The sequence below is a fragment of the Mustelus asterias genome, chromosome 22 (genome assembly GCF_964213995.1).
Source record: "Mustelus asterias chromosome 22, sMusAst1.hap1.1, whole genome shotgun sequence".
In the NCBI taxonomy this organism is placed as follows: Eukaryota; Metazoa; Chordata; class Chondrichthyes; order Carcharhiniformes; family Triakidae; genus Mustelus; species Mustelus asterias.
The window spans coordinates 5380883-5398949 of record NC_135822.1 but is presented as its reverse complement, the minus strand read 5'-3'; the positions used below and the strand labels follow the sequence as shown (position 1 = coordinate 5398949).

At 43.9% G+C, this 18067-nt stretch overlaps 1 protein-coding gene across 1 annotated transcript in view; it reads right to left on the bottom strand.

Annotated features, from left to right (window-relative positions):
• The window catches only part of LOC144509821 (tumor necrosis factor receptor superfamily member 3-like), a 67060-nt gene that overhangs the window by 9303 nt on the left and 39690 nt on the right, over positions 1 to 18067 (bottom strand). The window contains exons 4-6 of the mRNA XM_078238681.1: positions 16781 to 16921; positions 11291 to 11384; positions 663 to 766 (exon numbers count right to left, since the gene is read on the bottom strand). Of these exons, the coding sequence (XP_078094807.1) occupies positions 663 to 766; positions 11291 to 11384; positions 16781 to 16921 (339 nt within the window). The remainder of the gene's footprint in view (positions 1 to 662; positions 767 to 11290; positions 11385 to 16780; positions 16922 to 18067) is intronic.

The window sequence follows — 18067 nt, the reverse complement described above, 5'->3', positions numbered from 1 at the left end:
TGACTCATCTGGGCGACCGTGGGACTGGAGAACAGCACCGCCCACAGAGTGATATAAAGGTCACATGGCAAGGAATCTGGGGCATGGATCATAGAATCATAGAATCCTACAGTGCAGAAGGAGACCATTTGGCCCATCGAGTCTGCACTGACCACAATCCCGCCCAGGCCCTATCACCATAACCCTGTGCATTTACCCTAGCTAGTCCCCCTGATACTAAAGGGCAATTTAGCATGGCCAATCCACCTATGCCGCACGTCTTTGGATTGTGGGAGGAAACCAGAGCAGCCGGAGGAAACCCACGCAGACACGGGAAGAAAGTGCAAACTCCACACAGACAGTGACTCGAGGCTGGGAATCGAACCCAGGTCCCTGGTGCTGAGGCAGCAGTGCTAACCACTGTGTCACCGTGCCGCCATGCAGAGACCTGTGTAGAAGTCAGCATGGAGGTAGCTCCTAGATTGGGCTATACTGTGTACACACACACATTATATATAGTTATGTGTTACCAAGAAACACTATCCATTCTTACAAACCTCTGAACCTCTTTGCGAGAGCTACTGAACAAACCCTTACAACAAATTCAAAATGAAATCTTAAGTTACACAGACTAGACATTCAAGCATTATTTTGTTTTTATAAAAATTGCATTTAAAACCTACTTATTTCTTGTGGTTGATTTGGCAGCTGGGTAGGTAGAACGATACAATAGTTGTCAAATGTGCTGTTACCTTCTATGTGAAGCTTCATCCCCAACAGCGTACAACTATAAAATATATTGATCAGTCAGTGCATTCTACACAGTTACTGTACATTCAGTCTGTCTATTATTAAACAAGTCAATTGGCTTGACTATTTTCTTCACAATATTCATCTATAGACATCAGCTGTATAAACGTTCATTAGTAAAGTAAAGTTTATTTATTAGTTACAAGTAGGCTTACATTAACACTGCAATGAAGTTACTGTGAAAACCCCCAAATCACTACACTCCAGTGCCTGTTCGGGTACACTGAGGGTGAATTTAGCATGGCCAATGCACCCTAACCAGCACGTCCCTTGGACTGTGGGAGGAAACTGGAGCACCTGGAGGAAACCCACGCAGACACAGGGAGAACGTGCAAACTCCACACAGACAGTGACCCAAGCCGGGTTTCGAACCCGGGTCCCTGGCGCTGTGAGGCAGCAGTGCTAATCACTGTGCCACCATGCAGCCCCCAGATATAGATAATGGACACAGGAATAATTCAGGGTGGAAGCTATGCCCCAAATACTGCCATGTCAGTGTATTTTAAATAATGTTATAAGGGGGATTGAAGCTTTGTGCACCGACCTCATGTGCCGGTGTGAAGTGTGAGCACTGCACTCTATCAATGCAAGCTGTATTCAGGGGCAATCAATTTTTGATTTGATTTGATTTATTATTGTCACATGTATTAACATACAGTGAAAAGTATTGTTTCTTGCACGCTGTACAGGCAAAGCATACCATTCATAGAGAAGGAAACGAGAGAATGCAGAATGTAGTGTTACAGTCATAGCTAGGATGTAGAGAAAGATCAACTTAATGCGAGGTAGGTCCATTCAAAAGTCTGACAGCAGCAGGGAAGAAGCTGTTCTTGAGTCGGTTGGTACGTGACCTCAGACTTTTGTATCTTTTTCCCGACGGAAGAAGGTGGAAGAGGAATGTCCGGGGTGCGTGGGGTCCTAAATTTTGCCGGCTGCTTTGCCGAGGCAGCAGGAAGTGTAGACAGAGTCAATGGGTGGGAGGCTGGTTTGCGTGATGGATTGGGCTACATTTACGATCTTTTGTAGTTTCTTGCGGTCTTGGGCAGAGCAGGAGCCCATACCAAGCTGTGATACAGCCAGAAAGAATGCTTTCTATGAGGGAGATGGTGACATAATTTGGGGAGATGGTGGCATAATAGTAACATCACTGGCCTAGTAACCCAGGAACCCAGGTGAAAGGGTAAATAATCACATAAGCTGCTACAAGAAAATAAAAGGTCTTTATAAAAGTCTTCATTGATAAGCACCAAGGCCTTTAGTCTGAGAGAATTCATTTAATCAGACATCTGGAACTGGAGGAAGGGAGTGATATCCACAGACACAAACTGGGACATCAATGATAACTTACTGAGTGGCACGGTGGCACAGTGGTTAGCACTGCTGCCTCACAGCGCTAGGGACTTGGGTTCAATTCCCAGCTTGGGTCACTGTCTGTGTGGAGTTTGCACATTCTCCCCGTGTCTGCATGGGTTTCCTTTGGGTGCTCCGATTTCCTCCCACAGTCCAAAAGACGTGCTGGTTAGGGTGCACTGAACAGGCGCCGGAGTGTGGCGACTAGTGGAATTTCACAGTAACTTCATTGCAATTTTAATCAGATTGTGATTGTGATTAATAAATAAACTTTACTTTACAATGATGGATTATATCAGCTAACATGATTAAGTCTTCATGCTGATTGGATATTATAATTAAGCAGATATGAGGTGATTGTGATTGGTTTTAATATCTGTATCTTATGAATGATGTAACCCTAATCAATAGCTGTGAGTGGATAAAGATAACTCCTGTACCTTGATTGGTATATGTTAATTACTTGTAATTGAATTTGAAACTACTACTGCCTGTGTATTCCTGAATTCTGGGCTCTGGCTAGTTACCAGCACAGACCTATGACCTCGCTATAGAGCTTGATTAAAACAGCTGTTTAAAAGAACTTGAAGGGTAAAATTGTGATCAATTTAGATGCTGACATCAAAGCCTGCAATACTAGGCTAATGCCCTTGGGTCAGAGGGTTCAAATCCCACCACAACAGCCGGTAGAATTTAAATTCAATTCATAAATCTGGAATTGAAAGCTAGTCTCAGTAATTGTGACCATGAAACTCTCATCAATTCTCATTAAAACTTACCTGGCCCTTTAAGGAAAGAAATCTGCTGTCCATACCTGGTCTGGCCTACATGTGACTCCAGACCTATAGCGTAATATGGCTGACTCTTAACTGCCTCCTGAAATGGTCTAGCAAGCCACTCAGTTCAAGGGAGCTTTAGGGATGGGCAACACATGCTGGCCCAGCCAGCCTCACCCATGTCCCATGAATGAAAAAAACAAAAGACCTGAGAAAATTAGGAGAGCCCATTTGTGGGTGCAGGGGAGGTGTGGATTAGGGAAGGACACAATAAATGCCCTTTGTACGGAATGGTGAGGCCTGAGGAGACTCTGATATTGGGCCTTGGATCTCACTGTATTAGATCAAATGGCCGGAAAAGGATGGAGATGGCAGCAAAGAAATCAAACTGCTCCGAGCTGGCAGCCCCCTTCAGCTGAGTGGATCCAGTCTAGGGTGGGCTGAGTGAGGTGCTGAACATCACAAATGGGCCGCAAGTAGGGGTGAGGGGTCAGAGGCCTGGATTGAATAGGGGACATCTGGAGTTGCAGTAGTCAGGGAGGTTGGGGGTTATGGATCTTGAGTGTCATTGAGTGTCTTTAAGACAGAGATAGATGGGTTCTTGATTAATAAGGGGATCAGGGGTTATGGGGAAAAGGCAGGAGAATGGGGATAAGAAAAATATCAGCCATGATTGAATGGCGGAGCAGACTCGATGGGCCGAGTGGCCTAATTCTGCTCCTGTGTCTTACGGTTTTATGAAGCCAGGAACCAGGTGGGACCCTTTAATTTGGAGATGGAGCACTGTGCCTCTCTCCTGAAAGGCTCCTTATCGTATTCGCATTGCAAAGAACTTGAACGCCAGTTTCTCTGAAAACAGCTTTCCAAGGTTTCCAAGAAAACCAATGGTGGAGTAGGGACACCGAGCAAATGATAAACCAGTATTTGCCAATGCGAAGCCCTGTGGGAGCCCTGTGGGCTAAGGACACCTCTTTACCTCTTGTTTGCCCGCATTCAACATGGTGACAGCTCTAACCTGAAGGGCATGCAGGCTTCCTGTCCACCATTTTGGGGTCTAAGCTGTTCATATCACCCAGTCAGTCATTCTCAATAGCTAGAAATAAAATGGTTTCGGTTCTTGTGACTTAATGTGAACTGGCAGCATGAGGATGAGCCATTCACACTGCGATCACCAGCGCCTATTCTGGTCTGCCGAATGCAACGGGACTGCCAGTGGATGTCAGTACAATCTGTGTCATAGAATCATAGAATATCATAGAATCCTCCAGTGCAGAAGGAGGCCATCTGGCCCATCGAGTCTGCACCGACCACAATCCCACTCAGGCCCTATCTCCTTAACCCCATTTATTTACCCTGCTAGTCCCCCTGACAGTATGGGACAATTTAACATGGCCAATCCAGCTAACCCACACATCTTTGGACTGTGGGAGGAAACCGGAGCACCTGGAGAAAACCCACGCAGACACGGGGAGAACGTGCAGACTCCACACAGACAGTCATCCGAGGCTGGAATTGAACCTGGGTCCCTGGTGCTGTGAAGCAGCAGTACTAATCACTGTGCCACTGTGTTGCCCACTCGTGGGGGCAAGTGAGTCAGTTTTTGCGCTTCCTGATGACTGTGCTGGAATGTGGATGGTTGGGTGCGGACAGGACTGAGCTCACAAACCCTCTCCTGCTGCTGAAAGAACCACTGGTACCCACTGCCCAAGACCACCAGCGAATAAATGGCCAGTTGAGCAAAGATAGACTGAGGATTGCATTCCAGCTGACAACACCTGCAGTAAGATGGTGCAGTGCAGTACCACATTGCCAGTGACCGTTTAGTGGAAATGTGAGTTACAGGAATGTCCTCAGAAGGCAATAGTCTTGAAATGATTATTTTGTATGGTATTGGAATCAGAAAAGTGAAATAAAAATCTGCAGAAGTTGAAATCTGTTGCCAAAGATAAATGAAAATGCTGGAAGTGTTCAGGCAGTGCCTTTGGAATGAATAGAATTTCTGACTTACACAAACCTCGTCAACATATTCGCCGGAGTTCTACCACCTCGCCCACCATAGAGTCGGAGCGGGCAGGGCGGACAACGGAAATGTCCATTGACCTCGGGTGGGAGTTTCCGGTCTTGCTCGAGCGAGGCTGGAAAATTCCACCCATTGTTTATATTGTTGTCTGAAAGTCACTCCTATGAATTCAAAAGCAGCACGGTGGCACAGTGGTTAGCACTGCTCTCTCACAGCACCAGGAACCCGGGTTCGATTCCAGCCTTGGGTCACTGTCTGTGTGGAGTTTGTACGTTCTCCCCGTATCTGAGTGGGTTTCCTCCGGGTGCTCCGGTTTCCTCCCACAGTCCAAAAATGTGCGGATTACGTGGATTGGCCATGCTAAAATTGCCCCTTGGTGTCAGGGGGATTAGCTAGGGTAAATAGGTGGGGTTACAGGGATAGGGCTTGGGTGGGATTGCTGTCGGTGCAGACTAGATGGGCCTAATGGCCTCCTTCTGCACTGTAGGGATTCTATTCTATTCTATAAATCCTTCCAGATGATTATTCTGTATATTTCCACCTGAAATTATGGGTGGCACGGTGGCTAGCATTGCTACCTCACAGTGCCAGGGACCCAGGTTTGATTCCTGGCTTGGGTCACTGTCTGTGTGGAGTTTCCCTGTTGTACCCCGTGTCTGCGTGGGTTTCCTCCGGGTGCTCCGGTTTCCTCCCACAGTATGAAAGACGTGCTGGTCAGGGTGCATTGACCCGAACAGTGCCAGAATGTGGCTGCTAGGGGAATTTCACAGTAACTTAATTGCATGTTAATGTAAGCCTTACTTGTGACTAATAAATAAACTTTAACTTTTATTTCACATTGCATTTTAAACCGCAGGCTGTAACCTCGTTGCAAATGGAAAGCAAAGCACCTTATCTCCCACCTCTTGACGCTGTACAATCTCTGTTGCCCATCAAGTGCAAAGGTTTCAGCAATGAGTTGATAAGAGAGATAGGGTCTGACAACAGAAGTGACCCAGTTCTCAAATAGGCCCTCACTTTGTGCATAACCTGCTTTCATAGCGTCAGTGTTTGGTAACGTAAATCTTTCTAACAATCCTGGTGTATTCAACCATTTTCAGTCTGTCCTCCACATGCCCCTGAGGTTTCATCAACTGCCTTTCACTACACAGTAAAAGCTGCAGTCTGGGTTGTTCCCACAGAAAGCTGCTCTCTGTAAGCAATCCTTCCGCAGATACCCTGGAAACTGAAGTTTATGAATTTAATGGTGTTTTAATTCAAACGTTTTAGATGATTTGTGACAGCAACGAAGGCCTGAGGAAGGAAAAGGAGGTGGAGTAGCTCCGTTAATTAAAGATAACATCAGGGCGGGAGTGAGAGACAATATAGGCTCTAAGGAGCAGAATGTGGAATCGTTGTGGGTGGAGATAAGGAATAGTAAGGGGAAAAAGTCACTGGTGGGCGTGGTCTGTAGGCCCCCAAATAATAACTTTGAGGTGGGTCGGGCTATAAACAAGCAAATAATGGATGCATGCAAAAACAGAACAGCAATAATCATGGGGGATTTTAACCTGCATATTGATTGGTTGACTCAAGTCGGACGCGGTGGACTTGAGGAAGAGTTCTTAGAATGCTGTCGGGATAGTTTCCTCGAACAGTATGTTACAGAACCTACGAGGGAGCGAGCTATCTTGGATCTGGTCCTGTGTAATGAGACAGGTAAAATTAATGATCTTCTTGTGAGGGATCCTCTTGGAATGAGTGATCCCAATATAGTTGAATTTCTAATACAAATGGAGGGTGAGAAAGTAGGGTCCCAAACCAGTGTCTTCTGCTTGAACAGAGGGGAGTACAATAGGATGAGGGCAGAATTGGCTAATGTAGACTGGGAGCGCAGACTAGTTGGTAGGACAGCTGAGCAACTGTGGCGGATTTTTAAGGAGATTTTTCTTGGTACTCAGCAAAAATATATTCCTGTGATAAAAAAGGAATGTAAGAAAAGGGATAACCAGCCGTGGATAACTAAGGAAATAAAGGAGAGTATTAAATTAAGAACCGATGCGTACAGAGTGGCCAAAACTAGTGGGGAATTAGAAGATTGGGAAAGCCTTAAAAAACAACAAAGAACTACTAAGAAAGCGATAAAGAAAGGAAAGATAGATTATGAAACTAAACTAGCACAAAATATAAAAACTGATAGTAAAAGTTTTTACAAATATATAAAAAGGAAAAGAGTAGCTAAAGTAAACGTTGGACCCTTAGAAGATGAGAAGGGGGATTTAATAATGGGAAACGAGGAAATGGCTGAGGCCTTAAACAAGTTTTTTGTGTCGGTCTTCACAGTAGAGGACACAAATAGCTTACCGAAAATTGATGGTCGTGGGACTGTAGGGGGTGAGGTCCTAAAAACGATTACTATTACTAAAGAGGTAGTGCTTGGTAGGCTAATGGGACTAAAGGTAGACAAGTCCCCGGGCCCGGATGGAATGCATCCCAGGGTACTGAAAGAAATGGCAGAAGTAATAGCGGAACTGTTGGTTGTAATTTATCAAAATTCGCTGGACTCTGGGGAAGCCGGCTGATTGGAAAACATCTAATGTGACGCCACTGTTTAAAAAAGGAGGTAGACAAAAGGCGGGTAACTACAGGCCGGTTAGCTTAATGTCCGTAGTTGAGAAATTGCTGGAATCCATCATTAAAGAAGAAATAGCAGGACACCTGGAAAAAAATGGTTTGATCAAGCAGACGCAGCATGGATTCATGAAGGGAAAGTCGTGTTTGACGAATTTACTGGATTTTTATGAAGATGTAACGAGTGCAGTTGACAGAGGGGAGCTGGTGGATGTGGTGTTTTTGGATTTCCAGAAGGCGTTCGATAAGGTGCCTCACAAAAGGTTGCTGCAGAAGATTAGGGAACACGGAGTTGGGGGTAAAGTGTTAGCGTGGATTGAGGATTGGCTATCTAACAGGAAGCAGAGAGGTGGAATAAATGGGTGCTTTTCTGGTTGGCAGTTGGTGACTAGTGGCGTGCTGCAGGGATCGGTGCTGGGGCCTCAACTATTTACCATATACATAGACGATTTGGAGGAGGGGACCGAGTGTAGGGTAACAAAGTTTGTGGATGATACAAAGATGAGTGGGAAAGCGAATTCCGTGGAGGATGCGGAAAGTCTGCAGAGAGATTTGGATAGGCTAAGTGAGCGGGCGAGGATCTGGCAAATGGAGTATAACGTTGACAAGTGTGAGGTTATCCACTTTGGAAGGAATAATAGTAAAATGGACTATTATTTAAATGGTGAAAAATTACAACATGCTACTTTGCAGAGGGACCTGGGGGTCCTTGTGGATGAATCGTAAAAACTCAGTTTGCAGGTGCAGCAGGTGATCAAGAAGGCAAATGGAATGTTGGCCTTTATTGCGAAGGGGATGGAGTATAAAAGCAGGGAGGTCTTGCTGCAATTGTACAGGGTACTGGTGAGGCCGCAACTGGAGTAGTGTGTGCAATTTTGGGCCCCTTATTTGCGGAAGGATGTATTGACCTTGGAGGGAGTACAGAGAAGGTTCACCAGGTTGATACCGGAGATGAGGGGGTTAGCTTATGAGGAGAGATTGAGTAGATTGGGCCTGTACTCGTTGGAGTTTAGAAGGCTGAGGGGAGATCTTATAGAGACATATAAGATAATGAAGGGGCTAGACAGGGTAGAGGCAGAGAGATTCTTTCCACTTAGAAAGGAAACAAGAACTAGAGGACACAGCCTCAAAATAAGGGGGAGTCAGTTTAGGACAGAGTTGAGGAGGAACTTCTTCTCTCAGAGGGTAGTGAATCTCTGGAATTCTCTGCCCATTGAAGCAGTGGAGGCTACCTCGTTAAATATGTTTAAGTCACAGGTAGATAGATTTCTGATCAATAAGGGAATTAAGGGTTATGGGGAGCGGGCGGGTAAGTGGATCTAAACCTCTATCAGATCAGCCATGATCTTATTGAATGGCGGGGCAGGCTCAAGGGGCTAGATGGCCTACTCCTGCTCCTATTTCTTATGTTCTTATTTAAGCTGGCTCAGATTTCGTGTTAAATTAAGTCCTGCCTTGCTTGCCAATGATGGCACCAGTCAGTGGGATGTCCCTAAATCACTCCTGTACAAATTCATGTTCAGACAACTCCGTCTAATTCTGCAGCACTGCCAGTAAATGAAAGGCATATTCTGAACAGAGTGTCTGTCTGATCCTGGTGCCAGTTTTATTACAGTCCTGGCTGAACTTTCAACATTCTTCAATATTTGGGAGATGTCAATGAGCACAGCTCCATTCCCTCTAACTCACCATTCCAGAGAATCATACACTGCAGTATAGAACAAGAGGTCACAGGTATAGGCTGCAAGGCAGTGGATTTAAAACTGAGATGAGGAGGAACTATTTCTCATAGAGGGTGGTGAATTTGTGGAACTCATTGCCCCATGGAGTCTGAATCGTTGAATGGTTTCAAGAAGGAGATAGATATATTTCTGATAAAACCCGGGTTAAAGTGATATGGGGAGGAACAGGTGGGGGGGGGGGGGGTGGGGGGGGGGGGGGGGGTGGGGGGGGGTGGGGGGTGGATTTGAGACCAGGGAGAGATCAGCCATGGCGGAGCAAGTTCGGAGGGCTGAATTGCCTCCTTCTGCTCCTAATTCCTATGTTCCAATGTTCCAGAGGGAGACGAGTCTGTGCCTGCTCTTTACAAAGGCTATCCCATTAGCTTAACTCCCTCTGCACTGATCCTACCACCTTGCATATTTTTAACTATAGAGCCCATTCTGTTTGAGAGATACTCGAGAATCTGCCCCTCACACCCTTTCTTGGCTTGGCTCTCAGTACAGCCCTGACATTTGGTAAACACAGCTGCAAGAAGACCCACTTGTTTGGAATAAGATGCACATTTCCTGGTTTAAAAACTGCAACCTGATTCGAGGGTCTCTCATGCTTGAAAGTTAACCAACTGCGACATAAGTCAAGCAAAACCACAAAAGCTGTCGAAGCTTTTTGTCTTGCACTCATCAGGACAGGTTCACAAGAATACCAAATCCCAAAGGGAACACAATTTATACTTTTTTAACAGTTTATGTAATTTTTAATCAGCGGTCTCTTCTCATGCAGTATAAATTGTTGTTCCCTTGGAAATTTGATATTCATAATTGTGTTCCTGATAATAGTAAATGTCCTCCTTCTGTGCTGTAAACAGTTCATGATTTTATACGCTAGGAATTCACAGATGTGGGGAGGGGGGAGAGTGTAATGCAAATTAGGAGGAACGGTGGGGGAAGGGAAGATCAGAGATGCATGGACTAAAGAAAATAAGGATCATTGGATAACTCAGTGAAACTAGATAAATATTTGAATAGGAAAAATTGCAGGGATATGGGGAAGAGCAGGGCAGGAGGACTAACTGGACTAACTCTTCAAAAGACCAGTTGCAGCGTCAATGGGCTGAATGGCCTCCTTCTGTGTTGTACAATTCTACGATCACGTACTGCACTGGCTTCTGTCTGCTTTACAGAGATGAGATGAGATCTGTGCATCGGCCCGAGAATATAAAATATTCCACATCTAAGTTTGATCAGGTGAAGAATGTTGGGGACAAAAGCACTTTCCAAAGTTATGTGTTAAGTGTGTATTATCAAGGCCGTGCATCAACACAACACACTGGTGATCAGCTTGTCAATAGACCCCATAGGGCCAATAAACCCTTCCCGGTGTGTGGTGTGGAACACAGAGCTCCAGACTAGATTAATCCAGAATTTTGTATAACTATAACTTAACATGTCTTTGTCTTTCACTGTACACTAATACATGTGACAATAATAAATCATATCAAATCAAATTTAACCCATTTGAGATAAAGGCCAATGCTCCGTTAGCCTTTCAAGTGCCTATCCAGTAACTTTTAGACCCCTAAATCTCTCAGTGCCACCACAGCTCCAAGCAAGAAATACCCTGGTCTATCTTTCTTAGGTCTAAGTTCCATGACCTCGCACATTCTCACATTAAATGTTGTCTGCCCCAGATTTGCCCACTGAACCTTTCAGTGTCTCTTTCTAACCTTCTGCCCCTATTTACACGATTTCCTAACTCAGCAACCCTGTAATGTTTCTCTCCATCCCTTTCTCGAAGTCACTGATGACCAAGTTATAATTGATCCTTGGACTTCTTGGCTTGGGTGCGGTGCAGCCCAAGCATTGCCCAGCCGAGGTCCAATCTAATTCCAACCCCAGTCGTTCCACAGAGTTAACGAGGTGCAATGAGCAGCAACATGACTCATGGTCAGTCAGTCAGCCACACTGGAAACATTCTCCATTCGCTGTAGATGCCAAAGAACTCGGAATTCAAGAGAATGACTTACTTGGTGTGAGGTTGACATTTCAATGCTTCCATGGTATCCAGGAAGGTACCCAGGGGACACGGCTGGCATGCTTGTTTGTAGTATTCTTGTTTATCTTAAAAGGACAGCATTGAATCATAAACAAAAGCTTTTAAATCTTTTAACAAGAACAGCGTCTTGGCACTTGTCCCCGTCACTTCCACCGGCACCTCCCATTCCCCCCACTGCCTCTCCCCTTTCTGCCCTCGCACAGCTTCAGCCTCTGCCCTCCCCCTTCTGCTCAGCAATAATACAGAGTGAACACTCCTTCTGCTCTACGATAAGAAATGATGTGGAGATGCCGGCGTTGGACTGGGGTAAGCACAGTAAGAAGTCTCACAACACCAGGTTAAAGTCCAACAGGTTTATTTGGTAGCAAATACCATAAGCTTTCGGAGCACAGCTCCTTCGTCAGATGGAGTGGATATCTGTTCTCAAACAGTGCAAACAGACACAGAAATCAAATTACAGAATACTGATTAGAATGCAAATCTCTACAGCCAGCCAGGTCTTAAATGTACAGACAATATGGGTGGAGGGGGCATTCAACACAGGTTAAAGAGATGTGTATTGTCTCCAGACAGAACAGATAGTGAAATTCTGCAACCCTGCCACAGCAACCGCTGCAAGACGTGCCGGATCATCGACACGGATGCCATCATCTCACGTGAGAACACCATCTACCAGGTACACGGTACATACTCTTGCAACTCGGCCAACGTTGTCTACCTGATACGCTGCAAGAAAGGATGTCCCGAGGCATGGTACATTAGGGAAACCATGCAGACACTACGACAACGGATGAATGAACACCGCTCAACAATCACCAGGCAAGACTGTTCTCTTTCTGTGGGGGAGCACTTCAGCAGTCACGGGCATTCAGCCTTGGATCTTCAGGTAAGCGTTCTCCAAGGCGGCCTTCACGACACACGACAGCGCAGAGTCGGTGAGCAGAAACTGATAGCCAGGTTCCGCACACATGAGGACGGCCTAAACCGGGATGTTGGATTTATGTCACATTATCAGTAACCCCCACAGCTTGCCTCCTGGACTTGCAGAATTTCACGAGCTGTTCTGTCTGGAGACAATACACATCTCTTTAACCTGTGTTGAATGCTCCCTCCACCCACATTGTCTGTACATTTAAGATCTGGCTGGCTGTAGAGATTTGCATTCTAATCAGTATTCTGTAATTTGATTTCTGTGTCTGTTTGCACTGTTTGAGAACAGATATCCACTCCATCTGACGAAGGAGCTGTGCTCCGAAAGCTTATGGTATTTGCTACCAAATAAACCTGTTGGACTTTAACCTGGTGTTGTGAGACTTCTTACTGTACGATAAGAAAAGCATCTTAATCTCACACCGTAAGAGATAAGACCCAGAGTGTATCCTTCCCTGGCTTTGTGACAATATCAAGCATGCAATGAATCAAACTGATTTCCCCATCCATTAACAGCTGAGTCATGCTGCAAAAGGACTTTTTCAACAATCTCTCTGGCCTGACCAAAAAAAGGTGTGTGCTCGATTGTCTTTGAGCAACGGTACTTACAGGTGCAACATTCCAAGCCAATCTGTTGTGCTGTAATGTGTCTTTGTAATGCATTACCCAAGAAGCTGACATCCACACAGACACAACAGATTGATTTCAGACTAGTGTGCACTGATTGATTTTATATCGGTGTACACTGATTGATTTTATATTGGGGTACACTGCTTGATTTTATATTGGGGTACACTGATTGATTTTATATTGGTGTATACTGATTGACTTTATATTGGTGTACACTGATTGATTTTACATCGGTATACACTGATTGATTTTATATTGGTGTATACTGATTGACTTTATATTGGTGTCCACTGATTGATTTTATATCGGTGTACACTGATTGATTTTATATCGCTGTACACTGATTGACTTTATATTGGTGTACACTGATTGATTTTATATCGGTGTACACTGATTGATTTTATATCGGTGTACACTGATTGATTTTATATTGGGGTACACTGATTGATTTTATATCGGTGTACATTGATTGATTTTATATCGGTGTACACTGATTGACTTTCTATTGGTATACACTGATTGATTTTATATTGGTGTACATTGATTGATTTTATATCAGTGTACACTGATTGATTTTATATTGGTATACACTGATTGATTTTATATTGGTGTACATTGATTGATTTTATATCGGTGTACGCTGATTGATTTTATATTGGGGTACACTAATTGATTTTATATCGGTGTACATTGATTGATTTTATATCGGTGTACACTGATTGATTTTATATCGGTGTACACTGATTGATTTTATATTGGTGTACACTGATTGATTTTATATCAGTGTACACTGATTGATTTTATATTGGTGTACACTGATTGATTTCATATTGGGGTACACTAATTGATTTTATATCGGTGTACATTGATTGATTTTCTATCGGTGTACATTGATTGATTTTATATCGGTGTACACTGATTGACTTTATATTGGTATACACTGATTGATTTTATATTGGTGTACATTGATTGATTTTATATCAGTGTACACTGATTGATTTTATATCGGTGTACACTGATTGATTTTATATCGGTGTACACTGATTGATTTTATATTGGTGTACACTGATTGATTTTACATCGGTATACACTGATTGATTTTATATTGGTGTACACTGATTGATTTTACATTGGGGTACACTGATTGATTTTATATTGGGGTACACTGCTTGATTTTATATTGGGGTACACTGCTTGATTTTATATTGGGGCACACTAATTGATTTTATATTGGTGTACACGGATTGATTTTATATTGGTGTACACTGATTGATTTTACATCGGTGTACACTGATTGATTTTATATTGGGGTACACTAATTGATTTTATAGCGGTGTACATTGATTGATTTTATATCGGTGTACACTGATTGATTTTATATTGGTGTACACTGATTGATTTTACATCGGTATACACTGATTGATTTTATATTGGTGTACACTGATTGATTTTACATTGGGGTACACGGATTGATTTTATATTGGGGTACACTGCTTGATTTTATATTGGGGTACACTGCTTGATTTTATATTGGGGTACACTAATTGATTTTATATTGGTGTACACTGATTGATTTTATATTGGTGTACACTGATTGATTTTACATCGGTGTACACTGATTGATTTTATATTGGGGTACACTAATTGATTTTATAGCGGTGTACATTGATTGATTTTATATCGGTGTACACTGATTGACTTTATATTGGTATACACTGATTGATTTTATATTGGTGTACATTGATTGATTTTATATCAGTGTACACTGATTGATTTTATATTGGCGTACACTGCTTGATTTTATATCGGTGTACACTGATTGATTTTATATTGGTGTACACTGATTGATTTTACATCGGTATACACTGATTGATTTTATATTGGTGTACACTGATTGATTTTACGTTGGGGTACACTGATTGATTTTATATTGGGGTACACTGCTTGATTTTATATTGGGGTACACTAATTGATTTTATATTGGTGTACACTGATTGATTTTACATCGGTGTACACTGATTGATTTTATATTGGTGTACACTGATTGATTTTACATCGGTATACACTGATTGATTTTATATCGGTGTACACTGATTGATTTTATATTGGTGTACACTGATTGATTTTACATCGGTGTACACTGATTGATTTTATATTGGTGTACACTGATTGATTTTGCATCGGTGTACACTGATTGATTTTATATCGGTGTACACTGATTGATTTTATATTGGTGTACACTGATTGATTTTACATTGGGGTACACTGATTGATTTTATATTGGGGTACACTGCTTGATTTTATATTGGGGTACACTGCTTGATTTTATATTGGGGTACACTGATTGATTTTATATTGGTGTACACTGATTGATTTTACATTGGGGTACACTGATTGATTTTATATCGGTGTACACTGATTGATTTTATATTGGGGTACACTGCTTGATTTTATATTGGGGTACACTAATTGATTTTATATTGGTGTACACTGATTGATTTTATATCGGTGTACACTGATTGATTTTACATTGGGGTACACTGATTGATTTTATATTGGGGTACACTGCTTGATTTTATATTGGGGTACACTGCTTGATTTTATATTGGGGTACACTGATTGATTTTACTCTGGTGTACACTGATTTGACTCTGGGATACACTGTTCTCGTTATGAGATTGCGATCTGCAGAAACTAATTTCTTGTCTTTGGAAGTTCTTTACATTTTGATGAAAATTGTTCAGCATGGTCTAAGCACAGCTGCCAACATAGGTTTGAAAAATGACATTCAAGTCAACAGCCCCAATGAACACGGTGCCACAGAAGTGATTGGAAGGGAAATTCCAGCTTTTAAAAATGATTTTGATGTTTGTGATCTGCTGCCAAGCTGCAAACCCACATCAAGAGGGGTGTGGGTAGGGGAAACCAGCACCCAGCAACTCTGCACCCTCACTAATGGTTCCCAGTAGCTAGTTGCACCAAACAACCGGAACCCCAGAATTTGAACTTGGCAGCCTCGAGCAGCCCATCAGCTTCAGCTGATTCACACATTCTGATCACTTAATGGACACTTTTAACACCTTTCTCAGCCTTAGAGTCATAGAATCCTGACAGTGCAGAAGGAGGCCGTTCAGTCCATCGAGTCTGTACTGACCACAATCCCACCCAGGACCTATCCCCATAACCCAACGTATTTACCCTGCTAATCCACCTGACACCAGGGGCAATTTAGCATGGCCAATCCGCCTAACCCGCACATCTTTGTAGTGCGGGAGGAAACCGGAGCACCCGGAGGAAACCCACACAGACACGGGGAGAACGTGCAAACTCCACACAGACAGTGACCCGAAGCTGGAGTCAAACCCGGCTCCCTGGCGCTGTGAGGCAGCAGCGCTAACCACTGTGCCACCGTGTCGCCTTCTTCATCCTCATTTACATTCCCTTTGTCTAATTATAGCCCCCTCCCCACACTCATAGTATAAATCTCTGCTGAGTCTCTTTGCTCTCAGCTCTGACGAAGGGTCATCCAGACTCAAAACATTGGGTCTATTCTCCCTCCACGGATGCTGTCAGGCTTGCTTAGATTTTCGAGCACTTTCTGTTTTAGCTTCAGCTGGCGTGTTATGGAGGCATTGCCCCAATCTAATAGGCACAAAGTCTGGGGACAGATGAGGCAGAAGATTAGCAAGCCAATGGCTCAGACTGCAGAGACTTGCAAGGCGTGTGGCATACCCAAGGGCAGGGTCATGATACTTATCTTGCCAATCACGTGAAGAGTCTGCTCTCTCACACAGTGTAAATCCCATTGTCATAGAAATAGCAAATCTGCTGCTGGGAGTAGCTACAAGCAGGCCAGTAGGAGGAGGGAGAAAATCAGACATTTCAGTGAAGCGGACCATACCTGGAGAGATTAACTTCTTATCATCACATTTCTTGCAATGTTCACACTTGGTTGGGTCTTCAGTACTGCAGTAATGATGGGGAGGACATTCACATTTCCGGTTTGTTGTGGGGGTGCATTGGACAGTCTGGACACTGTTACCTGTCGAGGAAAAGGAAAACAGGATTTAAAGTTTATTTATTATTGTCACAAGTAGGCTTACATTAACATCGCAATGAAGTTACTGTGAAAATCCCCTAGTCGCCACACTCCGGCGCCTGTTCGGGTACACTGAGGGAGAATTTAGGATGATCAATGCACCTAACCAGCACATCTTTCGGATTGTGGGAGGAAACCGGGGCACCCGGAGGAAACCCACGCAGATACAGGGAGAATGAGCAGATTCCACACAGACAGTGACCCAATCCAGGAATCGAACCCGGGTCCCTGGAGCTGTGATACCGCACCGATTTGGGGAGGGAAGTGATTAGTGATGGAAAATAATGTACTCTATGGCTGTGGCCTGTTCTTGCATTCAAATACCACAGTATTCCATCCAAAATTGCTTTATTAGGAAAGAACAGGTGCAGATTTGGGCTGTGTGACGTCAAAGGTATGATGGCCTTGAGGGAGCATCATGAGTGGGTCATGGACACAAACATCAGGAACAGGATAAGGCCATTCAGCCCCTCCAAATAGTTTCATCATCCAATCCGATCATATCCCTCGAGATGCTATCTTGGAAATTCTAGAAGCTACAGATTGCTCCTTTCCTTCACTCATCTCCTCAATTCTTCTGTTTTACCAGCAGCAAGTAAGCCCAGCTGGTTCCTTAATCCTGAAGAAGGACTTCAGGATTACGGAACCTGAGCGGTGCGGTGGCATGGTGGTTAGCACTGCTGCCTCACAGCGCCAGGGACCCGGGTTCGAATCCCGGCTTGGGTCACTGTCTGTGTGGAGTTTGCATGTTCTCCCCGTGTCTGCGTGGGTTTCCTCCGGGTGCTCCGGTTTCCTCCCACAGTCTAAAGATGTGCAGGTTAGGTGGATTGGCCATGATAAATTGACCCTTAGCGTCAGGGGGCCTAGCAGGGTAAGTGCAAAAGGGTTTTGGGGACAGGGCCTGGGTGGGATTGTGGTCGGTGCAGACTCGATGGGCCGAATCCCCTCCTTCTGCACTGTAGGATTCTATGATTCTATGATTCTAAGGACACCTCTGTTGCCTGATTCAAAAGCAGCAGCATGAAAAATGCACTGCAGCCCCTCACCAAACCTTCTCCGACAACACCTTCACAACCTGTGATCTTTACC